General features: G+C 53.8%; 1 protein-coding gene across 2 annotated transcripts in view; it reads right to left on the bottom strand.

Moving 5' to 3' along the window:
* Window positions 1-24,598, bottom strand: part of TOM1 (target of myb1 membrane trafficking protein) — a 40,424-nt gene extending 15,826 nt beyond the window's left edge. For both annotated transcript variants that reach the window (XM_018048234.1, XM_018048235.1), the window contains exons 1-6: window positions 24,359-24,598; window positions 6,294-6,378; window positions 3,633-3,711; window positions 2,341-2,490; window positions 1,925-2,059; window positions 1,668-1,814 (exon numbers count right to left, since the gene is read on the bottom strand). In XM_018048234.1, the coding sequence (XP_017903723.1) occupies window positions 1,668-1,814; window positions 1,925-2,059; window positions 2,341-2,490; window positions 3,633-3,711; window positions 6,294-6,378; window positions 24,359-24,410 (648 nt within the window). In that variant the 5' untranslated portion in view covers window positions 24,411-24,598. The remainder of the gene's footprint in view (window positions 1-1,667; window positions 1,815-1,924; window positions 2,060-2,340; window positions 2,491-3,632; window positions 3,712-6,293; window positions 6,379-24,358) is intronic.

Raw genomic sequence — 25,323 nt, 5'->3', positions numbered from 1 at the left:
AGAGTGAAAAAGTTGGCTTAAAGCTTAACATTCAGAAAACTAAGATCATGGCATCCGGTCCCATCACTTCATGGGAAATAGATAGGGAAACGGTGGAAACAGTGGCTGACTTTATTTTGGGGGGCTCCAAAATCACTGCAAATGGTGACTGCAGCCATGAAATTAAAAGACGCTTACTCCCTGGAAGGAAAGTTATGACTAACCTAGACAGCATATTAAAAAGCAGAGACATTACTTTGTCAACAAAGGTCCATCTAGTCAAGGCTATGGTGTTTCCAGAAGTCATATGTGGATGTGAGAGTTGGACTATAAATAAAGCTGAGCACCGAAGAATTGACACTTTTGAACTGTGGTGTTGGAGAAGACTCCTGAGAGTCCCTTGGACAGCAAGGAGATCCAATCAGTCCATCCTAAAGGAAATCAGTCCTGAATATTCACTGGAAGGACTGATGCTGAAGCTGAAACTCCAATACTCTGGCCACCTGATTCAAAGAACTGACTCATCTGAAAAGACCCTGATGCTGGGAAAGACTGAAAGCGGGAGGAGAAGGGGATGACAGGATGAGATGGTTGGATGACACCACCGACTCAATGGACATGAGTTTGAGTAAGCTCCAGGAGTTGGTGATGGATAGAGGCCTGGCATGCTGCAGTCCATGGGTGGGGTTGCAAAGAGCTGGACACAACTGAGCGACTGAACTGAACCGAGATCAGTTTTGGATCACAGGGTGATTTTACAATATTTATGCACTTTTTATTATTGGGCCTATTATTTATTAGGAAAACTTTTCTAGTAATATTTGTAACTCTGGGGATTGACTTCATAACTTGCTAGAAGTACAGAATTAAATAGGTTTGACTGTGAAGGCTGTTGGTAAGCTTATTTGTTTCTGAGGCTAAACAATACGTAGACATTTGTAAAACACCTCAGAAGTGATACCCCCGGTGCACAGGCCATGAACGACTCCCATCCACAAGTAAACGGACCAAACACCCAGAGACGCTGGGCATGGCTGTGGATGTCCCTCGTAAGACAGAAGCAATGGTGCTGGCCTCAGGGTCAGGAGGGACAAGTGGCATGGTCTGAAGAAGTCCTGCAAAGTTACTCATGGGGCGCCAGAAAACCCTGCCCAGGACTGGCCTCCAGGATCTTACACTACATACAACCCCAATCCTCTTCTTAGGGCTTGATGGGAAGTATCATGGTGTGAGACAAGGGTTTAACATTTTTTCTGTGCAGATGTTTGAGAACCATTATTTTAGCAAGAACCTCTATTCAAATGAAATCTTACGTGAGCGCCTGAGCAAACCCTTGCAGGGAGTGGAGCTGCTGTGGATGAGGGGCCGTCTGCTGAGTCGTTCCTCTTCCTGGCCTTGCCCAGAAGCCTCCCCAGAGGAGACAGTCTGGAGAAGGGCCCAGGTGCAGGACACAGCCTGCCCGGAGTCACAGACTTGAGCTTGAATCCTGGCCCTGTCTTCACTGGGCTGTGTGGCTCTGGGCAAGTTAACTGACCTCTCTGAGCCTCATCTCCCAAATAGTGAGCCCCTGTGGGGCTGCCTGAGGACTGGCTGGAGTACTTCCACACTGACAGGGCCCCCTCCCTAATGTGCGGGGAGGTGCCGGGCCTATAGCCTGACCTGCATGGCTGTGACCCAGGTTTGATTACCTGCTCAGGGGTTGGCGTTATGGGCGTGTCACTGGGGAGTAGGGCCGAGGTGGGCAGGGGTGTGGTGTGTTGGTTGGAGTCCCCTCGGTGGCTGGTATCCGTGCTCACGGAATTCTGTCCTGACTGTGTCTCTGAGTTGAACACGGTCTAGAAGGCAACAGGCTGAATCAGCAAGGCTGGAAGGTCAGGACCCCCCAGGAAACAGCCACAGAACCCCCTCTGGAGTGACCCCCGCCACCCCTGCAACTGCCCCTCACCCTCTGGGGCGTGTGGATAGGCGACAGCATGTCCAGGTCAGTCATGGGGAACTCCAGGCCCTTCCTCCGCAGGTCCTCATAGACGGCCACCACACCTGTCAAGTCGGGCGAGCTGCGGAACGCGTCAGCCCAGGACTGAGAGGGGACAAAGGGACAGGGCTGATAACCACTCCTCAGTGGCTCCTCTGCAAGCCTGCCTGCCACCCCCAGGGAGCAGAAGTTCCCTCCTGGACTCGCTGGTCCTTTGGCAGCATCACCTGGACAGCCAGGCCTCTGCCAACCAGGCTCCCTCATTCAGAAGTCCCATCCGCAGATGAGCAAAATGGTCCCAATGAGAGAAACCGGAGTGGACAGACAAAAAGCAGCACTGACGGGGGCGCCTTCTTCCCCACCTGCCCCGGGCTGCCCGCACTCACCTGGATGAGGGTGAGCACCTTGTCGTGCACGATGGTGGGTGGGTTGTTTTTGGGCAGGATGGTCCTCACTAGTACCCCCTCCACAAAGTCCTGGCTGGCCACCAGCACGTGGAAGCGGTGCCCACAGTTCTTGACACAGGTTTCCAAGACCTGGGTGCCGTGTGCTGCCCGTGAGCACCTGGCAGAGGACGGGGGGCACCCAGGACCCCACCCTCACCCCCAACCCACGTCCCAGCATAGAGACCCCACAGAGGGCGCGGCTTTCTCAATTGAGACCCAGACATGGAGGAGCAGGTTCGAGGCTGGATTCAGGGGCTGGGTGGCTTGGGGTGAGCCTGGGGTGGGCAGAGGGCTGAATACTGGCTGGAGGTCCCTGGCTGAGTGGCCTTGGTGCCCACAGAATCCTGTCCTGAGGCTGCCTCTGAGCTGAGCACAATCTAGAGGGAGGTGGCTCTTCAGGTAGAAAGCAGAGAACTTTCACTGAAATGGTCACCCTGTGGCCTGGGAAAAAGGTGTTCAACTTCCTCCCCTATCCCTGTCCCCACTTCCTGGCAGGAGCTGCCTTTGCTTTCAGTTTAGTGGACTAATCCAAATAGAAGTACTGCCTGGGGGAGGCAGAGCCAGAGTCCTCCCAACCCCACTCCCCAGCCAAACCCATCCTGACCACCAGGCTGCCAGCTCATGTCTGTCCTGCCCTGCTGTGGACAAGGACTGGCCTTGGCCTCTGAGATTTGCATCATGTTCATTTCTCAAGGCCAATTAGTCCAAGTGTCAATTGGAACTCAACTTGGGTACTGCCCCCTAGAGGCCTGTGTGCACTGAGCTTCCGTGTCACCAGGCAGGTCCTCAGCCCAGGTGTCCCATGACATGCCCTGGAGGGCTGTGGGCCTCCATGTATCTGTTCCCCACACCAGTAGGATGGAAAGAACTTTTCCAAATAGCCTCTCTTGTCACTCCATGTTGGCCAGCTGTATAGACAGGCCAGTGCTTTGCTCACAGCCCCGTAGCTTGGCCGGTAAAGAATCTACCTGCAGTGCAGGAAACTTGGGTTCAATTCCTGGGTCAGGAAGATCCCCTGGAGAAGGAAATGGCAACCCACTCCAGTATTCTTGCCTGGAGAATCCCACGGACAGAGGGGCCTGGCAGGCTACAGTGCATGGGGTCACAAGAGTTGGGCACAACTTAGTGACTGAACTGCTACCACCTGGAAGACGGGCCCCAGGGTGGCTGGGAGTCCTGCCAGGCCCCTGGTGGACTGTGGTCCCCCATGGATGGAGGGACGGGGCACTCACCGTGAGAGCTAACATCACCTCGTGGAAGTTCTTGTTCCCCACGATTCTCTTCTTCACGGCTCGGAAGGCATCTTTGGGACTGGGCAGAAGGACAAGAGGAAGGATGGGCAGAGGATCAGAACCTCCTTATCCAACAGGGAGGCTGTGTGCCTGAGATCAGGAGGTGCTGGGAGACGGGAATGGCTCTCACCCACCCAGGGGGAGTGGGGTGGGTGGGTGTGGGAGCCAGGGAATCCTCCACCTTCTCCAAGGCCCACAGATGAGCGTGAAGGTCCTGAGATGGTTTCAGCTGGAAGGAGCGGGGAAAGTGGTTCAGGTAGTAGAGGCAGGAGTCTGGACCCGGCCCAGGTGGGGAGGAAATGAAAGGAGGCCATGCGTGTGGTGGCAGGTGAGGGAGGGGTTGGCGAGGCCTGTGGTCACGGTGGGGAGGGGAGCACGGTAGGGAGGGGAGCGCGGCAGCTGCTCTCCCCACTCCACCTGTAACCCCACGGCCATCCGCACGCCTCACCCCGCATCCTTGTCCCTCAGCCCTGTGCAGGGGATATCCACACTGCTTGGACTGCTCCGGCCTAAAAGCCTCTGTGGCCCACAACCTGCACACCTACCGAGTAAAAGCCCAGCTGAAATCCTGCTGATTCATGACCCTTTCCCAGTCCTCATCTCCTGGCTGCATTCACCCCCGGGGGCTGCCCAGCTAGAGAGGACACCCCCTAGAGGCCGGGGGCGGCTTTCTCCTCTGACACTTTGCCTTCCCAGAGCCCGGTGCATTGCAGGAGCTTAAGCAATACTTCTAGGCTGGGGAGAGCGGGGAGGGGCTGTCCTACTGTCGGCTGGATGTGCTGGGCTGTCAGTGCCAAATCCATCAAAGGCAATGTAGGAGAGTCGGGAGCCCCGACGGGGGCTCCCTGACAGGAGTGAAGGAGGCAGCCAAGGCTTCCTGGGAACAGACCTGCGTGGAGGGCGGCAGGGACATAGGTGACACGAGGGGTGAAGGACCACAGGGCCCTGGCCGGGGAGGGACCCTGCCCCTGGGGTGTGAGGGCGGTTTTCAACCCAATGCCCTGGGGCAGCTCCTCAGCAGCCCTCAGGGCTCCAACCTGGGAGAAGCTGGCTTCTGTTCCTGGCTTGGCTGCTCACCTGTGGCCACGTCAGCGCTCTGAAGGGACGAGTCTCCACTTCTTACCGAGTGACCAGAGAAGGGGCGCCAAACTGGGAACCGGCACTTCTGGCCCATGTCCTGTGGCTACGGGTCTATGAATCTAGTTCTAGTCTACGGGCCTGCGGGTCTAGTTCTCTGCCAGGGCACAAAGTGGACGACAAGAGGCCGCACCCAAGGCGGCAGCAAACAAGAGACAAAGGCTTAGATGACAAGTTCAGTGAGATCAAGGGTCATGTCTGCCCCATTCACTGCTGGATGTCCTGGGCCTTGCGCAGAGCCTGGAACTCAGGAGGTACTCACATCAACAGCACCTGAACAAGTATGACCCCAGTTCTGCCGACGTCTACAGCGAGATGGGGACTTGCTTCTCTAAGGACACGCAGTGACCTCCAGCCTCGACATTCACAACCAGGCTCTGTGAGGTTTTCTGCCTCAGTCCTCTCAGTGGCCCCACCACCTGCCCAACCACTCCGCCACACTCAGGAGTCCAGACACAGGAGGTTGTGTCCCCACCCAGCAGCTTGGCAAGCCCAGGGCACACGGCCAGGGAACTGGAAGGCTCTGGCAGCCACTGAGCGCTCCTGACTGGCCCTGACCGTGTGCCGCAGACGCCTACAGCCTCCTTGGCTCTGAGGTTGGTGCTGCCTGTCTGCTCCCTCCACATGGTGAGGGAGCCCTTGCCGGGCAACTGGACCACCGCAGGGAGAAATGGGGGGAGTGCTGAGAGCCTGCTCCAACTGCTGAACCTCATTTTCCAGACAGAGGCCTCCTCTGGTAGCTCCTCCGGCTGGCGGTGATCATCACACCCCTCCCACCTCATCCCTGGTTTTTCATGAGAAGGACAGTGACCTTGTACCCTTCTCTGCTCCCCTCAGGGCCTTGGACAGAAAAGAGCTTTGTCTCTGAGGACAAAGACCTGGGGAGGTACAGTGATTTGCCCAAGGTCACACGCCAGTGAGCAATGCTAGTCAGAGCCCAGGAGCTGGGACCACGGCGCCTCCGCCACACCACGTTTCAGTGGGATGCCCTGACCCCGAGCAGGAGGCCGTGCCCTGTGCTCCAGAAACACTAACTCTGCCTAGCCTCTCTCAGTTCCGCTGCATGTTCACTGGCCTCCCTGTGATCCCGACCCTCTGTGCTGCTTTTAGATCTTAAGGAAATGAAAGTCTGTCCCTGCTCACGGGGAAGCTAGGCATCCCTGATGCACAGTCCCTCCCACGGCATGCAAAAGGGGCTCGGGGCCACCTCCGGATTCTAGCAGCCTCCAGCTGGCTTTGTCCTGTGAAGATGCCGCCCAGGTGATGTCCCTGGAAGAGCCAGTAGGCTGTGCTGTGGCTGCTGGGTGGGAAGCATCCAGGGGCCAGCTGGCCGGCTGAACAACCGGCATCTCTGGGCCTCTCACCCACTTGATGAGATGGTCAGACTAGATCACAGCTCTGAAATGTTTAAGATGAGCTGCAGTGGCTGCCCCACCTGCCTCCCTCTCCCCGCGCCGTCCTCACCCTTCCTCGGTCTCGTTGATGATGTCACAGATCTCCATGTTGAGCGCCCAGTCCTCACTCTGCAGGGAGCCATCCGTGGCTTTCTCTGAGGACAAGAAATCACAGGTCACATAGGTGTGCAGGGATCCCGGATGGACAAACTCAGAGAGCGGGAGTGGGGAGGACAGAGCCTGCTCTCTGGGCACCGAGGTAGGCCAGCACCATGTACATGGTGTCACCTTCATCGTCCCATTTCGTCTCTTAATTCCTACAGTAGCCATGTGAGGCCAGGAGGGAAGCCCTGGCTGAGTCTACCACGTGGGCAGCAGATGGATTCAGAGGCCTGGCCTCAGTGTGCTTATTTCTGACATGACAATATTGAGACAGGGTTTGGTTTTATACTGCAAATAAGTGTTCTTTCTTGCCGTTTTAATCATCTTTGGACTTGGAATCCCTTCTGAGGTTCAAAGTATAAAAAGTTCCAAAAAGACATCGAATGGAAAGTCAATCTACCTGCCTCCCCTGCCCTCAGCTTCCTTTTCCTCAGTTTCCTCTCAAATCTCCCAGTGATGTTCTTTACCTCCAGAGCCAAGAACACGGGGTTTTAGATTCCGATTCTGTTACCACAAGGCCTGGCCACGGCCTTCCCCTTTGAGTCAGCTCATCCACAGAGAGGTGGACCCCGGGCCGCCCTGCAGAACCGCCCAGGGGAATCTGGTAATGCAAACCAGCATCGACAGGATACTTGGTGCCAAACGGGTGCTTGTAAGTGGTGATGGGTCTTTTTCTTATTAAAATTGAGGCAAAAGTCGCACAGAGTAAAATTCACCATTTCAGTGGCATTTAGCATATTCACAAAGGTGTGCAACCACTCTGTCTGTCTGGATCTTAGGGTGAGGTCTCCAGGCAGCCAGCTACGAGATTCTCCAGGCTGGGAGAGGCCGTGTTTAGAGGTCTTCTGCTGTAAGATCTGCTCAATGTGCTCTCGTGTGAGAGGTGGTGGGTGGACAATGAACAAGAAGAGAAAATTCTAGGACGTTCAAAAACATTAAGAGCAAAGCGCCAACCTGCGTTCACACTGCCTGTTTTCTCTGACCTCTGCACCTTCTAGGTTCCATCCACACAGACCTAGCTTTAAAAGAAGCTCCAGCAGAGCGCATATACCCTGCTCGTCTCAGGCAAGAGTCTGCTTTGCGCGTTACCCCTGCGCGTCTGTCAAGCACGCACATGAGTGTTTTCCACTGGTTGGATCAGTGGTTAGGACACTAGTCAAGATCCCCTGTCATGGCTGAGTTCTCAAGCTTGAGAGCCCGGCTCCAGGCTAGGCGTGCTCCTGCCTGTAACCTCGGTGCGCCCCCGGGCACTGCGCAGCGGGGTATCTCCCAGGAGGCCCAGTGGACCAGGCACCCAGAGCTTACTACACACGATGGCACAGGGGAGGTTCCCGCACCACCCTGCTCATGGGGTGACATGCCAGGCCTGCTCTAGGCGCCGGGGGTGCAATGTGGACAGATGGACATGGTCCCTGCCTTGTGGCGCTCAAAGAGGCCGAGCTCTCAGGACAGATGAGTAGGCTCTCTGAGACTGGTCAGGGTTCTCCTCCAGCCGGCAGGCAGTCCTATCCTGTGGGGCAGAGCCTGGGCTGGCTGGCATAGTCAGATCCCTAAAACAGTGGCTTCCATGCTCTTCGTTTGGAAACTAGACTGACTTCAGCTCCACCCTGGGGCCCCATTGGGTCCTGCAGGCTAGATGGAGGCCTGGGTAGCTCAGGACATGGGCCAGGCAGCTGGGCATCCAGGTATGGACCTGGCAGCAGGCAGGCTGCTTGGCTCCTGGGTTAGGGCTGTGGGAGGGGATGACAAAGGGCTCCCTTTAAAAGGGTGGAAGAGGGACTTATTCATCCCACAAGTATGTCCTGGGTGTGGCTTCTCTGGGCCACACTCCCTACCCCTGAGACTTACGCCTACTGAACCACATATGAAGAACTGAAAGAGCTGACAAGTGATCCCCAGGCAGGGGAGGGCCAGGTCTTACTTTCGAGGGTCTGGGAGGCAGTGGCTGATCAACCATGCAGAACAGCACCTCCTTCAGAAGCCACATCTCAGTGACCCCCAGTCCCACGGCGGGAAGGACTCATCAACCCAAGTCTTGACTGCCTCTAATGATCCACCGAGTTCTGCCAGTTCCAGCCCTGGACGCTCTCTCCATCCCAGCCCCTCCCTTCCCCGCCCTGCTCTCTGCCAGCCAGGCCACCTCCCCGCCTTGCTCCCTTCACCCATCCTCCATGCTAACCCAGAGTGAACTTTCCGGAACTTGAAAGTGATTGTGTCCATCCATTCCCAAATCCTTCAAAGGTCCCTTAGCCCCCCGCTGGACCTACAAGGCTCTTCCACAATGGTGATATTTTCACTTCCCAAGTTATATTGCTAGGTAACACCCAGCTGTTTACATAAAGAAGGTGACTGGGCCCTGGCACCTATAAGGTGTCACTACTGCCCTTGTCTAACTAATGGGGAAGCTGAGGCATGGAGAGGTCACACGGTGGTGAGGGAGGGTGGTTATAGCTGCCTCTGCCCTTATCTCTCATTGGGCGTCAGGCACTCTGCTTTTCCAGAAGGATGCACCCAGACCACTCAGGCCATCTGCCCCCTCCTTCTGGACCCTGGCTCCACCAGCAGCCCTCGGTGGTTCCTCCCTATGACCTCCCCCAGGGACTGCTAAAAACCACGGCACTTCCCTCCTCCTGGGTCTCAGAAGGGATTATGATCATTTTGGAAAGACAAGCGACTGTTGAGGGGGCAGATGGGACATTTATGAGAGAGAGAAAGCCATCCTGAGGAATCAGGGTGGGTACAGTGGGACCCCAGGAGCGTGAGTCTGACGCCAACTTGAGCACAGGGCCAAGCTCTTTAGTTCCTGAGTGCCAGCCATGGGCGGAGCCACTTGGAGGATGGAGCTTTTTGTAAGGGTTTTGGGGTAAAGGGGGTGCTGCAGTCAGTCTGAGCAGGTAAGAGGTGAGGAAGAGGCAGAAGGGAGACAAGAGACATTTGAGCAATTCTAGCAGAAGGGAGGTGTGCCCAGACCCCTCCCTTCAGGGCTGGGATAGTTCTAGGACTTCCTCAATAAAGATGTTCAGAGACTTCCATGGTGGGGTGGTCCTGTGGTTAAGACTCTGTGCTGCCAATGCAGGGGTAGTGGGTTCTATTCCTGGTTAGGGAGCTAAGATCCCATAAGCTGAGCAGCTTGACCAGATGATTAAAAAAAAAGAAAAAGATAGAAGAAAAAAAAGAAAAAATGGTGCAAAAAGGTCCAAGGGGTATGCTCTATTAAGGGCAGAAATTTAAACCCACAGGAATCTGGGGATGTGTGTTTTGTTCTTGGTTTTAACCGCAGAAGTAACTCAGCTGGCTATTTTAAGAAGGTGGAATAAAAACACTGACAATGGTTACTAGTTCCAAAAGAATGACAGCTGACTTCTCAAGCTCTCTGCTGTTGGCTGTGACCTCTGGAGGCCCTGGGGCGATCGTACCTTTGTCCCCCAGCTCCCGAGGAAGCCGGGCCCTGTGAATCACCGGCTATCATGTGGGTGGGCAGGTGGAGGTTGGGATCTTGGGGCATCTGTCTGTCTGCTCAGCAGTCTGTCCTCTCTGTGTGGGGCTGGTGCCGGTACAGCCAGAGTGCTGGCACAGCTTTGGAGGAGACAAGCCTGGCCTCACCTCTGAACTCAGAGACTCCGGGCAAGGGTCTGAGCCTCAGAGTCTTGGTTTCCTCATCTGTGAAGCTGGGAGAAGACGGCCGCCCCTACAGGCGACGGGACTTTTCGGCCTGACAATGTGCAGTGCATCAGCTCAAGAGCAGCGGCAGGTCACTGCTGAGCCCCATGACCATGGCCTGGGATGAGAGCAGCAGACGGCGGCCACCGCGGTCTCCAGCTGCAGGCCCCTGGAGCCAGCCTGCTTGGCCCGGGGGCACCCTGAGTTTCTGGAGAGCCTACCCTCTCCGCCATGGGGGAAGCCCTGCTTCGTAGGGGGCCATTTCTGTGGGACTCAGGGGACCTGTGGGTCACCATTGTGGGTGCCCGTCCCCCTGACTGCCTCCTGCCAGGTCAGCGCGAGGGCAGCAGCCTAGAGCTGCCTCCCCACCACCCTGCACGTTCCGTCACCAGGTCCCCAGGGGCCCAGCTGCTCAACGTGTCTCAGAGGTGCCCACCTATGCCATCACGGTCGCAGCTCTGGTTCCGGGCCTGTCTCCCACCAGCCCTGTAACATCACCTTCACACTCTCCTCTCCCAACATAAATCCAACCAGTGCTCTTCTCTGTCTAAATATTTTCCATGATAGCCCACTGCCCGAGGGTTGAAAACCAGATCTCTTCAGGGGCTGAGAGGGACATCTGAGGCCGAGCTTGGCCACGATCTGCTGTGGTCTTCCTCCCTCCCTCAGCTGCCCTTGTTCTTTCACGCGGCAGGGCTTCTGCTTGGGACACCTGGCTCCCCTCCAGGCAGGCACCAGGTCACAGGAGATGGTGAGAACCCACCCCTCACCACCAACACTTGTCGGCTTCTCAGCACAACCAAGCCCCGGGCCCTGCACTTCTCATCAGCCCCACTGCGCTCACCACAGCCCCTAAGGCAGAGGGTGGAGACACTGAGGAGCAGAGAAGCCAGTGGCTTGCCCGTGGTCATGCAGCGTGCGTGTTGCAAAGCAGAGGTCTGAACCCCAAGAGTTTCTTAGCTACTAGGTTGCGTGCCTCTCAAACATACTGAACACGTGCCATCCGGGCCCTGGGAGACAATGGTGAGCAGAGCTGGCCAGGTCCTGCCTTCAAGAAGTCTGTAGCCTGGTGGGCAGCCACAGTGGCATCACAGAAGGGAAAACGCCTGGACAGAAAAGAGCAGGTGCTGAGACAAGCACAGGAGTGTGCGATTCAGATGTGCCAACGGGAAGACCTGTAAGGCCCTACCCCAGTGTTAGCCCCACAGTGTGCCTCCAGCCAGGTGAACCGCGCCAGGCTCATCCTGCCCCTCGGCACTGGCACTGGGGACAACAGCAACCAGATGACCGGCCTTCCCTGCCCGTCAGCCTGGGACCCTCCTCTCCTGTCACCACCCTACAGCCCACACCACGTGTGGGGACAGCTCACACCCACACTCGGAAGTGGAGGGTGGGGATGCAGAGCCGGTCTAGGGGGGTCTGGACCTGTGTGCTCCCCCTCTGCTCTGCTCCCGCCAGCCTTGGCTGGATGCCGAGCTCTGGAGACATCTCTGTCTCTCCAGGCCCACCCTCTGGTGGGAGAGAGAGTAGTGGTTCAGCCAATGTTTGTGGAAGGACCAGCCGAGGCTCCAAGCCACCCCGCTGCTGAGCACCCGTCCCTACTGTGTCCCGGGGAAGATTCCTCGTGCTTCACTGACCTAAGCTCCCCTGTCCACTCTTGAGCCCCTCTGCTGCTGGGATGTGGCTTACAAATAACAACCTGTCAGAATTCAGTTGGTAGATTTTTCTTTCTAGATTCAATGAAATACGGTTTGCAAACAGTAATGAAGTGTCTTAAAGGGCGAGGCCGACAGCTCAAGTCCCACCTTGACCGTGACCAGGCCTGGGGCAGGGCTCACCGACCTGGGATAGAAGGTGAGATAGCTGAGCATGATCAAGCAAGCAGTGACATGAGGCGTCGGCTCGACCCAGAGCGCCCATGGGCTCTCTCTCCAGATCCTCCTCCTATGACTAGCTCCCCTGTGAGGGTGCCCACAGGCCACCTGATCTTCAGGAACTGTCACCTTTCCAGTGTTCACGGCACCTACTCATATCGCTCAAAGGAGCCATGGTGAACCCTTGAGATCTCCCTTCTAGTCTTCACTGTTTCCAGGGTTTGAAAAACACATCAGCATAATTTTTTTAAAGATGTGTAATGGTACTGTGACTATGGCTCATTTGTTTCTGACTACAATTCCTCTTCCATATCCTTAAAAGACACAGAAATATTTATGAGTGAAATGATATGCTGTTTGGAATTCACTGTAAGTAGTACTCACCCCTCCCTCTGCTCCCTGCCCCTCTCCCCACCCACGTCTGCCTCCATCGCTGGCCCAGCGCCCCTTTGCCCCCTCTGCCCACCTCCCCACTGCCTCCCAGGTGCCCTCTTCCTGCCCGTCTCTTCTCCCTCCCACGACACACTCTGAGCGGCTCCTGTTCATCCAGCCCTGCACCAGGTGCCAGAGGGACAAAGATGAACAGAATCCCTGCCCTTGGGGAGGCCCAACAGCAGTCAGTGAAAACAGCTGGAGAGATGTGTTTAGAGGAAAAGGACAAGTGATATGACTGAGGTCAGTCCAGGGCACTGGGGAGCCGCAGGGAGGGGTCAGCACCTGCGGGAAGAACCGGGAAGGTTCCAGTGAGGAGGTACCTTCTGGGCTGAGCACAGGGCATGAGCTGCTGGGCTGGAGGAGATAAGGAGGGACGTTCCTGGGAGAGGAAGAGCATGAGGTGAATGAAAGACTCCAAGATGAAACCTCAGGGGTGAAGAGGAGAAGAGGAGTGACAAGGGGCTTGAGGATCAGTCTGAAGGGCCCAAAAGAGGGAGAAAAGGCTGTTCTGAGACTAGGAAAGATCCAGGAGCTGGAGGTGGGCTGAGGGTCCTGGAGGGAGCAAGGCAGCCAGAGGAGAAGGGCAGTGATGCCAACAGCCTGGAAGACCAGTCCTCAGAGCAGGACAGAAGGAATCAGGCACGGACACCCCTAGCCTGCCCCCTAGCACCTCCTCCCTTGTCCCCACCCAAAACAACAACCCCGCTACCCATTGGCAGTGCCCAGTCCAGGAGTGGGCAAGCCACCTAGTCCTGATCCCTGGGGAGCATGGGGTGTCTGCGGGGCTGAACTGGGGAGGGGAGAGTTTTGTCTCGCTCATTCCTTCCTTCACTTCTGGGAGCCAGCATGGGAGCACGGTGCCTGGAGCTCAGGCTGAGAAGCAGACACACTCAGGAGACAAAGCCGACACGTCCAGGACCAAGAGTCTGGGTGTTGAAAGACATCTGTGGGCTGTCAGACCAACCCTGAAACCTCCCACCTTCCGACTTCTTGCCAGGTAAGCCCAGCATGTGGGGCCGGCTCGGGTGTGTTGGCTGGGTATCTATCTGTCACTTGCAGCCAGGGTACCGCAAAGCTTGGTGGCGGGATGTGGTGTGAGACTGGTCTTCTCCCCACTTCCTCCTCCCACTGCCCAGGGCTTCTGCCTGGGCCCTGCTTCCTATGGGGCCTGCCTGGATCCCCAGAGGGCCTTGCCCTCCATGCTGGGCCAACGGGACTCTGCGCAGACAAAACTACAAGCTCTGTTCAGTGTTACGGTAACTTTGCAGTATCTACTGCTTTGTTTCTCCGTCTCCTTCATTAGGCTGTGAGCTCCAGGCTGGAGATTGTGAGTCATGGAATTCTCTACACCAGACCGGATGACCAGGCCTGTGAAAAACCTGCAGGACGTGTTTGATGAATGACTGAATGAAGGATGAGGCCATATCTACCAGGACAATAAGCCCTTAGAGCACTTGAATTTAAATGAACTACTCCCACCCTTGGCCCTTATAGACCCTTTAGTAGCAGCTGTGTAGAAATCCTAATCTTCCTTCCACTTGGCAGTCCTATGAACTTTTAATTTTTTTTTTAACTCTTTTGCCCATGCCACGTGGCATGTAGGATCTTAGTTCTCTCTGCCCGCTGCATTGGAAGTGTGGAGTCTTGACCACTGGACTGCCAGGAAGTCCCAGTCCTACGAATATTTTTAGAAACTACCTTGTGTGCGTGCTCAGTCAGCTCAGTCGTGTCAGACTCTTTGTGACCCCATGGACTGTAGGCCGTCAGACTCCTCTGTCCATGGGATCCTCCAGGGAAGGATGCTGGAGTGGGCTGCCATGCCCTCCTCCAGGGGAGCTTCCTGACCCAGGGATCGAGCCTGTGTCTCTTATGTCTCCTGCCTTGACAGGTAGGTTCTTTACCACTAGTGCCACCTGGGAAGCCCTAAAAAGTGCCACGTCCCTCTTTAATCTGACCTCCGCGCTACATCCTCAGTTCCTCTGACCACTCCACTCTGGATGTGACCTCCAGCCATCATCCCCTTGGGACACTGGCCAGCTGTGCTGTCCTCCTGGAAATGCACTGTGGGAACTCACGCACCTGTCCACATGGGAGGCGGTATCCGTGTTAACTCACCCTGGGACTACATGAGATGTTTACCCACTCCGCGGTATGGACCTGACCCCTACAGAGTCTGCTGCTGTGAAAGACACTCTCCACTGGTGTCCTCTATTTAGGTGTTCCAATCTCCCTTGCAGTCAGAAGAGGCCCTGTGGCCCAGTGCTGGTCTCTGAGCTTACTGGAACTTTCTGGCGGCTCCCAGGGAAGGTTTCCTCCCCTGGTAACAGAGGCAGTGCTGGCAGGGGCTAACCTTGCTCTGCCACATGCAGTCCAGCAGGAGGAGGACACCAATATGCTAGAGGCTGGGGGTGGGCGGGGGCAGAAATGCAGCAAGGAGAAGCATGAGCACACTCAAGCTACACGGATTCTGGACCCACACACTTCCACTGCAAAGGAGACCCGCCGGGTCCCTGTCAGTTCTACGGGGAAGCAATGAGGTGGGAAAGTTAGGAGAGTGGGATCTGGACACAGACAAACCCCAGTCCAAGTCCTGACGGGAGCACTGGCTGACTGTGTGACCTGAGTGAATTCCTTAACCTCCCTGTGCTGAGTTCCCCTCCTGCAGAAAAGGGGAAAGAATAACTAAAGCACCAACCCTCAGGGTTATGTGAGGAGGAAATGGGAGAAGGCACTTCATGTGCCCCACGTCCCAACCAGCACAAGAGCCAGCCCCCAAACAAACGTTACCAACTGGAAATATCAATCCGCAAATCACTGCTTGAAAATTTCAAGCATCCCCCCAAAATAGCTTTTTAAATCACATACATGCAGAAACCGTTCTTTTTTTCCCCCAGCCAGCAAACTGTCCTGAAGCCCACTCTCCAGTGAGTAGCCCTTTCCAGATTCAACGTGGAAAGTTCTATCATTCTCCTAAGTTGCTGAGCCACCCTTCCCCAAAACCCTGGCTACCTCTCCCCTGCCATTTTATAACCACAAGCCACAAGAGGAACACGAAAATACCTCACAGAAGGCGTAACTTTTTGGCAACCCACAATTTTAAAGTTGATACAGCTAACTATAGTACCTAAACTGAAGAAAATTCCAGTTTGCTGAAAGAGGGCTTTTGAAAAACCATCCAGGTCAGAAGGAGCAAAACTATGAAAACAGAGGTTTGAAGGGGCTGGCCAAGGCATATATGACATTTTTTTTCTTCCCCCAATTCAAATGCAAAAGATGTTACTGACGTATGTAGGCATGTATGTATTTATGTACCTATCTGTCTATAGAGAGATTTAAGGGATTGCTTGTGCTATTGTGGAGGCTTCAGTATCAGCTCAGTTGCGTCTGACTCTTTGCGACCCCATGAACCGCAGCACGCCAGGCCTCCCTGTCCATCACCAACTCCTGGAGTCCACCCAAACCCATGTCCATCGAGTCGGTGATGCCATCCAACCATCTCATCCTCTGTTGTCCTCTTCTCCTCCTGACCTCAATCTTTCCCAGCATCAGGGTCTTTTCAAATGAGTCAGCTCTTCGCATCAGGCGGCCAAAGTACTGGAGTTTCAGCTTTAACGTCAGTCCCTCCAATGAACACCCAGGACTTATCTCCTCAAGGGACTCTCAAGAATCTTCTCCAACACCACTGTTCAAAAGTATCAATTTTTCAGTGCTCAGCTTTCTTTATAGTCCAACTCTCACATCCATACATGACTACTGGAAATACCATAGCCTTGACTAGACGGACCTTTGTTGGCAAAGTAATGTCTCTGCTTCATCCATTCCAGTCCATCTTAGTTCGCTGATTCCTAGAATGTCGATGTTCACTCTTGTCATCTCCTGTTTGACCACTTCCAATTTGCCTTGATTCATGGACCTAACATTCCAGGTTCCTATGCAATTTTGCTCTTTACAGCATCGAACCTTTCAAAATCTTCAGGACAGACTAGCAGGAGACAGATGCAGTTCAAGTACAGAGGTCATCTGCTGGCAGCATCCCATCTTCTGGGGAGGCCAGTCTTTCTTCTATGCAACTGGTCAGATGAGCCCCACCCACATCATAGAGGGTAATCTGCTCTTCTCAAAGATGGACTTAAATGTTAATTGCATCTAAAAAAATACTTTCACAGAAACATTTAGATTAATGTTTGGCTAAATATCTGTGTGGGCTTTCCTGGTGGCTCAGCCAGTGCAGGAGATGCCGGTTTGATCCCTGGGTCGGGAAGATCCCCTGGAAGAGGGCATGGCAACCCACTCCAGTATTCTTACTTGCAGAATCACCTGAACAGAGGACCCTAGTGGGCTACAGTCCATGGGGTTGCAAAAGAGTTGACACAACTTAGTGACTAAACAACAACAACAAATATCTGGGTACCATGACCTGGCCAAAACTGACACATGAAGGGAACCAACCCAGGGTTTATCCTGCATCAGTGTATTCAAGTTCCAGGTGAACAGAGGACATCTCTGCCTGTCCTTCAGTTCTCCCGGTCTCAATCTCTGTGACCTGGCTGGCTCCTCCCTCCCGATTCCCTCCCTCCCTTCTCTGCCTTCCCCACAGGTGTAAAGCCCAATTCCTCCCATGGGTCCTGCAGAGCTGCTTGGCTCCTCATGGCACTCTGGGGTCTCTACCAGTTCTCAAGTCTTCCTTGTCCGTGGAGGCACAATCCCCTTGGAGGTTCTGTCACTTGCCTGGGGAGGGGAGGAGCCAGTACTTGAACCCAAATCTTCTGATGCAGGGTCTATGTTCTGAGCCTATTCGGACTACTTACGTCCGAGTGGCTGAAATGTGCCATCTGGGATCACGAGCAAACCTGGGATCAGGCGGGCTCATGAGCAAACATAAAGACATTTTTGCTGCTGCTGCTGCTAAGTCGCTTCAGTCGTGTCTGACTCTGTGCGACCCAATAGACGGCAGCCCACCAGGCTCCTCCGTCCCTGGGATTCTCCAGGCAAGAACACTGGAGTGGGTTGCCATTTCCTTCTCCAATGCATAAAAGTGAAAAGTGAAAGTGAGGTCGCTCAGTCGTGTCCGACTCTTCGCGACCCCATGGACTGGAGCCTACCAGGCTCCTCCGTCCATGGGATTCTCCAGGCAAGAGTACTGGAGTGGGATGCCATCGCCTTCTCCAAAAGACATTTTTAGAGTTGCCTATTTAACGTTGAGTAGCTTGTCAAAGTCATGATTTCAGGATGTATTACACTGGATAAGGCCAGCTTTAAAAAGGTAAGTGAATAAAAGGAAAACACTATGAAAATAAAACTAAAGGTGGGACCCAAAGGGCAGAAGTCTGGAGAGAGCTAGCTTAGGCAGAGACTTCCGTGATAAGGAGGTAAAGAGTTAACTTGTCCTGACTCCTCTGCCTTTCACGGAGTGATGGCCCCAGGCTAATTAGAAGACTGAGGGTTTTTGTTTTTTTCTGAAACCAGAAGGGCGGAAATCTGGGACTTGACTCTTATTTCTTTGAGCTCAGGGAGGGAACAAAACCTATTCACCAGTTCCATCAGTAGGGTCAGGCAAAGGCTTTAATTCCCAAGTGAAAACTGGCTCCACCCCACAGCCTGAAACCTGACCTGTCTGTGACTGTGGCTGCCACTGCTCATTCCCAGTAACACCAAGACCAGACAGAGGCTGTGCTGGGGCCAGGGCCCTAGGTGGGTACCCTGGCTCCCCGGCGACCTTAGACTCTGCCCCAGCAATGATGGTAACACCTGGGGAAAATCACAACAGCTGACAATTATGGACAATTTCTGTCTGGTGGGCACTGGGCCAAGTGCTTCACAACGTGGCCATATGAGAACCTCCCTACATGGCTGAACTTCCCAATCCTGACTGATCCCTGCTATTATTATCTTTATTTTTAAGACAGGAAATTGGAGTACAGAGAGGTTAAGTAACTTGCTTCAGGTAACAAAGCAGATGATGGATAAACCAGGATTTGGACCACCTGGTCTGACTCAGGAACACACCCTGTGCGGCCATCTGACTCAAAGTCCTTTCTAGATATTAGTCCCTGTTATCCTTAAGACACAAATTTTGGATTCTAACCTGGTGCCAGCACTTACAGATCAAGGAATCGGAGCTCCAAGTTGCAAGGGCTCCCCATAGCTAAGAGTAGGAAGTGGTAGAGATTCTGACTCAGGGGGTCCAGAATTGGAGCATTCTCAAGCATCTCTAACAGGGATGCTTTGGGACCCCATTTTGAAGCACAATGCCCTCAATCATTCTGCCTCTGGTCAAGAGGTCAGCAAACTATAAACTCATGTGCCAAAAGGAGTCTGCATTTGCATGGCCCACAAGCTAAGAATACTCTCTACAGTTTCAAATGGTTGAAAAAAAAATTCCAAAGATCATTTCATAACATGAAAATTACATGAAATTCCCATTTCAGTGTCCATAAATGAAGTTTGATTGGAACACAGCCATGTCCCTTCACTGACATTGTCTGTCTGCTTTTGTGCTCTGAGGGCAGAGGCCAACGGATTGCAGCAGAAGCCATACGGCCCACAAAATTGAAAATATTTACTCTCTGGCCCTTTATAGAAAAAGTTTGCAAATCCTGGTCCAGTCTATCCTGCCAGCCACGCAACATCCTGCTTACAGCCTCCCTCCCCTCCATACCTCCAGTGGTGGGGAGCTCACCCAGTCCTGCTGTGAACCGTGCTGGCACTGGGCTCCTTGGAGTGATGGAATCGGTTCCATCACTTCTCCCCCAGTACCCATCCATTTCTTTCTTCTCTCTAGAATTAACCTACCCTGTCCTCACCGTCCCCTCAGTTGTTCAGTCCTCTGTGAATGAGGGAGAGTGATGGTCCCTAACAGAAAGTGGTGAGAAGGAACGAGACAGTCAGGAGCGAACATGAGCCGGACCCAGGTCTTCTGCCACCTAGCCTGGTGTCCCCTTGACAACACACCTGAATGTCCAGTTTGGTTTCCACTTATTGCTCCCCAAAGGGCAGCCCTGAGGGCCTGTGGGGCTCTCTTCCTGCTAATGCCTGTGGTCTCCCACCTATGATGCCTTCTGGCAGCCCCTTGGCTTGGCCTTTGTGGGGCTAAGAGCGGCTCTCCCTGACCTTTCACCTCTCCCATCCACCCCAGGGCTCAGGCTTAGGCTCTGAGCTTTCCTCCTGCCCCAGGACTAGGGGGTGGTCCCCAGGCACTGCTTGTGTCTAGAGTCTCTGCTGTTTGCAGCTGGCTCTCCTGGGTCAGCTGCGCCTCCAGTCAAAGTGCTGGGTGAGCTGACAGCTGGAGGTGGAAAACTGGGTTTTTAAAACACGGCCAGCCAGGGCTGTCATCAGAGAATACCTGAGATGGGTTTTAAAATCCTTGGAAGAAGAGGGCTGTATCAACACCAGCTAGTACTCACTATCTAGGGTCCTTTCAGCCATAGGCTGCTGTCCACTGGAAGCTTTCCTGATAGATAAAGCATCACCCACCATTTCAGTAAACAAACGCACTTGTGGCCATCAAGCCTTTGGTTACAGCGCACCCTCCCTTCACTGAAGTGCACCTTGAGCAGAGTTCAGGATGGAGAAAAAGAGTATACTGGGCCTAGGTAGTGAAGATGCAAACCAAAGGAATGACTTCAAAAAGCCCAGACTCTTGCAGCTTCCCACACAGAGAAAAGCACTAAAACATTAATTTGTGGTGTCTGCTTTTTGTGATTAGCAGTCATCTTTTGATGTCTGACTGTGTGTCCCCCCACTCCCCCTCCATCCGCCTTCCCCCAGCAAAAACTCCTGTATCTCCTGGCTTCTCCCTGACCTCTTTGGAACAGTCCCTCAGAGCTATCTGAGAGACTGCCTCCCAGGCTGCAGTTCTCAGTGAGGGCTCCTAAAAGCCTCAGCTTTTAGGTTGTGCATATTCTTCAGTTGACAGTGGATTCTTTAGTGATCTGGAGGAGGAAATGGCACCCCACTCCAGTATTCTTGCCTGGGAAATCTCATGGACAGAGGAATCTGGTGGGCTACAGTCCACGAGGTCACAAAGAGTGGGACACGACTGACTGACTGAGCACGAGTGACCTGGAAACATTCAGGGCCCAGCAAGCGCCACAAGTGGAAAAGCTGGTCTGTGGGTCAAACAGTAACTGTGGCTGCTGGAGAGCTGGGTTGCTCCAAATTCCAAACAGGTGTTGACTAGCCAGAGGCAGGATGGTGAGGGTGCAAGAGAGGACCTCAGTTCTGCAGGCAGAGACCTGGGTCTGGGTCCCGACTCTAGGAAGCTGGGAAACCTTGGAAGTGACACCTTCCTTCAGACTTACTTTTGGTGATTGGAAAAAACAGCAGAACCTTGTATGCTTGAAACAGACTCCCCTTAAAACTGAGTTCCTCTGTCAACTTCATATTAATTTCTTTATTCAAAACTTTATTCCCTTTCTTGTCCCACACCTGTTCCCCACAAGAGTGAAGAGTATCAAAGAAAAGGGGGCTTTGAAACCCACTGGTATCCTGCGGGGCCCTTCTGGGTACGAAAGCTTTTCAGTGTCCCGTTTCTTGTTTTTGCGGAAAAGTCATCTGTCTCCTAAATCTTCCCTGAGTTCCAAAAGGCAGATTCAGTTAATGATTAGGGGAGGGAGGGAACCCAGAAACAAGGGAAAAGCAATCAAGAAACAATAGCGCAGCAATAAAAAAAGAGTCCTAGTTCCTTCTCGAGGGATTTACTTGACAATCTGATACACATCTCTGAGTTCTACTATAGGAGCTGGGGCCCCACCCAGGTGGATGATGATGACTTCAGGTCTGCACAAGCACGGAGACCACAGACTGGATGGAACCAGAAGGCTGATGCCTAAGATTCCTGGAGCCCCACCTTGTTACCTCCCACCAACCAATCAGAAGATATTTACAAACCCTGGAGTTCCACCCTCCTCCTAATTTTGCCTTTAGAAACTCCTCCCTGAAAACCAATGGGGTTTTGGGTCTTTGAGCATGCATAGCCCAATCTCCTTCCTTGGCCCTTGACACTTTTCTCTGCTCCACACTCCCGCTTTGGTTTGTTTGGCCTCACCTCACATCAGCACACAAACTTGGGCTTGACAATAGGACTGTGATACAAGTATGGAACCTGGTGTTTGCTCACAAACTGTTACTTTCCTTTCTTCCCTCCAGTCATGTGTCAGCATTATGCTAAGTACCTAGGGTCTGGATCAGTAAGATTCAGCATCTGCTCTCACAAAGCCTAGTCCAGCAGGGGAAACACACGCACAACTACTAACAGAATGCCACGGTGCTTTATTAGTGTGACGTCGGTGAAAATAATAAAAATGATGACGATGTATTCTGCAAACTAATAATGTGCCAGGCCCTCTCCAGAGAACATCTCACTTCACTCTCACAACCACTCTGAGAAATGGATGCTGCCACAACCACCATTCCACCCAGGAAGCAGAGCCCAAAGGCAGACAGGGAGTGAGCCTGAGGAGCTAGGGTGATGGGAGGGCACAAAAACAACGGCTGGATTTGAAGGGGTCAGCGAAGGCCTCCTGGAGTAGGTGATGATGCCTGGAGCTTTAAGGAGGCACTGGTAGCAGGCATTCCAGGCAGAGGGAGCAGCAAGCAGAAAGGGGTGTGAATGGGTGACTGGAAACTTTCTGAGTCGAGAGACACTGAGCTCTGATTTAGACCATCACGACCTACTGTGCTCAGCGCTGCCAACTGGACAGGGCTCTATGCTCAACCGGGGGATGAAGTTGGCAGGCTTGAGAAGAGATTATTTCAATCCTGCAGTTTATAGAAATGAAAGCAGCTCATACTAGGTCATTAGTAATTACAGCTGATCAGGGCTGTTGCTCCCCCACACCCCGGGGGTGAAGAAAAGGAATACTGAGGGTATTAACTCAAATAGCAGACATTATGCATTTAATAGTACTTTTAGAGCCTCTTCAGCTTTGGTTCAGATTTCACGGACTCAGAGGGGTTCCTCTCAGCTTTCTGACCACATCACTGGGGTCTTGGGTGAGTCCTATTTTCCACCTTCCCTCTCTTGGCCTCAGTCTCCAGTGTAGAATGAAGGGGATGGGCTACAATGGAGGTTTTCAATCTGGTGGCCACCTCAGGTCTACAGTCACAAACTCTGGGGGTGGGGCCCAGCCTTTGATGCTTTAACAAGTCTTCCGGGGATTCTGATGATAGCCCTGGATTAGAAGAGCCCTAGGATAAGGACTGTTCCTGCAGTAAAACACGGTCTGTGCTCTAAGGGACTAAGAGTTTAGTAGCATGCTCTTTGGACTGAATATTTCTTGCCCAAGACAGGTAACCCTTCAGGGTAAGAAGAGAAGCTCTTTTGTTTGACTACCTCAAGCCTGGAGTCCCAAAGAGCTTTTCTAGAAAGACTGAGGCATATCTGGCTGCCTGTGAACCAGAATTTTTTTTTCTTTTTTGGGGGGTGGGTGTGTAGGAAGTCTCAAATTTGACATGTGATAAAAGCATGCAGTTGGAGAAATACAGACAAGAGATGAACTGCCTTCTCTTTTCAGCTCCCAAACAATGACTCATCAGTGTGTGTGTCCGTTTGTGTAGCAGGCGGGTGAGGGTCCTGAGAGAGCAGCTGCCCCTCTCAGGTCCAGGAGCTTCCTGGTGTGTAAATACTCTACTGACAGCATCCTCTTGAATACATTTGATTACAAAACCTCAAAAGAGCCACAAACAGCCGCAGGCGGCGATTTCAACACAGAGCTGGGTTAACAGACTCAAGTGAGGTTTGACTTCTAAGACACCAAGAATGAAAAGAATGTATTGTCTAAAAGATCCAGTTTTCCCAGTCTGGACTTAAGGCTAAAATTCATCAAAAAGATAGAGAGAGGCTTTCACAGTACTTCCCTCGATTTATTCAGGCGAGGAAGCACAACCAGACTGTTCTGGAGAAGTGTCCCGGCCATGGCCTGTGGGTCCTCTCTGAGTTGGTGGGCAGGAATGAGTGTCTGTGAGACCAACTGTCTAGCCATTCTCAGGATTTTGGAACCCGCACTTGGTGGTGTCTCAGTAACAATAAATATTACCACCTTCTTTTACAGAGCATCTGCCACGTGGAAGGCACTAAATCCTTCACACTTATGAACGAGTTTAACCTAAACAACCCCAAGGAGGCAGGGATCGTTATTATCCCCTAATCACTGGGGAGGGATCCTCTCTACAGACAGCCAACGCCGCACCATTACTAAGCCTCCGCTCAACAGGTGCCAAGAGAGTCAGGAGCCTGGGCTCTTGAGTGAGCCTGTGTCTCACCCAGAGGGCTTGGGCCTCCCATCTGCTGAGAAATGAGGGAGGCTGAAATCAGGTGGTTTCGAAGATCCTTTCCAGCTCCAAGTCTGCGACTCCACGCGGTCCATTCTGTGCCGGCTGGTGAGGCGGCTATTGCCGGCAGTTCCTGAGGATTTGGCCTGGCCTTCTCGTGGGGTGGGCTCCCTAGCGTCTAGCCCCGGCTTGGTGGAGGAAGGGCTCCCAGCCGCCTGCCCGCCAGGCCGCAAAGCCCCAGCCTCCTGGTCCTTGAGAATGGACTTCCAGCCCTTCTCAGGTATCCGTGTTCGCAACTCCAGACGAGCCAGGAAGGAAATGGCAAGAACCCAGGTGGCGCAACCCGTGCGGGGGAGGCGATGACAGAAACCATCGAGGGACCCAAACACTGCAAAAACCACGCAGTCCCTTTAACCCCTAAAACTTTCTGCCTGGATTCGCGACCCCAGCAGCTGCACATTGGCTGAGCCGCGGCGGCCCGGGCCCGCCTCCCCTCTTTATTTATTGGCTTCCGTGGGCATCCATCACAATCCGAAGCTTCCTAGTGGACAGTGGCTTTTGTCAATCAAAGCAGGCGGGAGGCAGGGCGGGGCCGGGTCTGAGAGAGACACGCCAGCCTCACTCCCCTCCCTGCCTCCCTCTGGTGTGTGATTCGGGACCTGGAGGTACCCTGGGGGGCCGGGGTCGAATGCGGAGTGCTGCGCTGGGCCTGCGCGGGGCCCCGGAGACTCACCGATGCGCTGTCCCACCGGAGAGCTGAACGGGTTCCCCAGGAGAAAGTCCATCGCCACTGCTGCCGCTGCCTCCAAGCCGGGGAATCAGCTGACAGCAACCGCCAGCGCCGCGGACCCGTCACGTGATGCGCTGGACCGTCCTCGAGGAGGCGCGGCTGGGGCGGGGCAGAGGCAGTCTGGAGCCTAGACGCAGGCCCCGCCTCGGACGTGGAGTGTCGGCTCCCTGAGGCGGAGGGCGATGACCTCACTGCGGTTAACTAGGCGTCGGCGGACGTCACGCAGTACGTAGGGCGACGAGGGGGGCGTGGGTTTCGCTAAGCCACGCCCTCCACGCTTCCTGAAGGATTTAGGGGCGTGGTCTTTGAGCTCTTAACACCTGGAAAACCCAATCTTAGACCCGGGAAAAGATTTGGGTGGGCTTCCCTTGTAGCTCAGTCAGTAAAGAATTTGCCTGCAGTGCAGGAGACCTGGGTTCGATCCTTGGGTTGGGAAGATCCCCTGGAGAAGGAAATGGCAACCCACCCCAGTATCCTTGTCTGGAAAATCTCATGGACAGAGGGACCTTGTGGACTGCAGTCCATGGGGTCGCAAAGAGTCGGGCACGACTGAGCGACTAACATACATAACATACATATATAAGGGTACCCAGCAAGCCAAGGCCAAAGCTCTAGCTCTCAGTCCCGTCCCCCGGGACCTCAGTATGACTACACATCCGCTGCTGGGGTTGATAGCCTCTCTGGCTTGTTGTCTCCCTACCCAGAGAGGACGCTTCCTGTTTGAGGCTGAGGTCTTCTGGCTGCAAAATGCTTCATGTTTGCAGCCCAGATTCCCTTACCTCAAATAGGAGGCAAGGGCCAAGGCTTTTCGAGACCTTGACACCGAGAGACAACTCAATGAATTGCAGCTAGTGATGGGCTAGAGCTCAAGGTGGCAGAAAGCATACAAATGTTATGAGTGGGTCCTA

The sequence above is a fragment of the Capra hircus genome, chromosome 5, assembly GCF_001704415.2.
Source record: "Capra hircus breed San Clemente chromosome 5, ASM170441v1, whole genome shotgun sequence".
Classification (NCBI taxonomy): Eukaryota; Metazoa; Chordata; class Mammalia; order Artiodactyla; family Bovidae; genus Capra; species Capra hircus.
The sequence above is the reverse complement of the archived record's forward strand: the minus strand, read 5'-3'. Positions and strand labels throughout refer to the sequence as shown.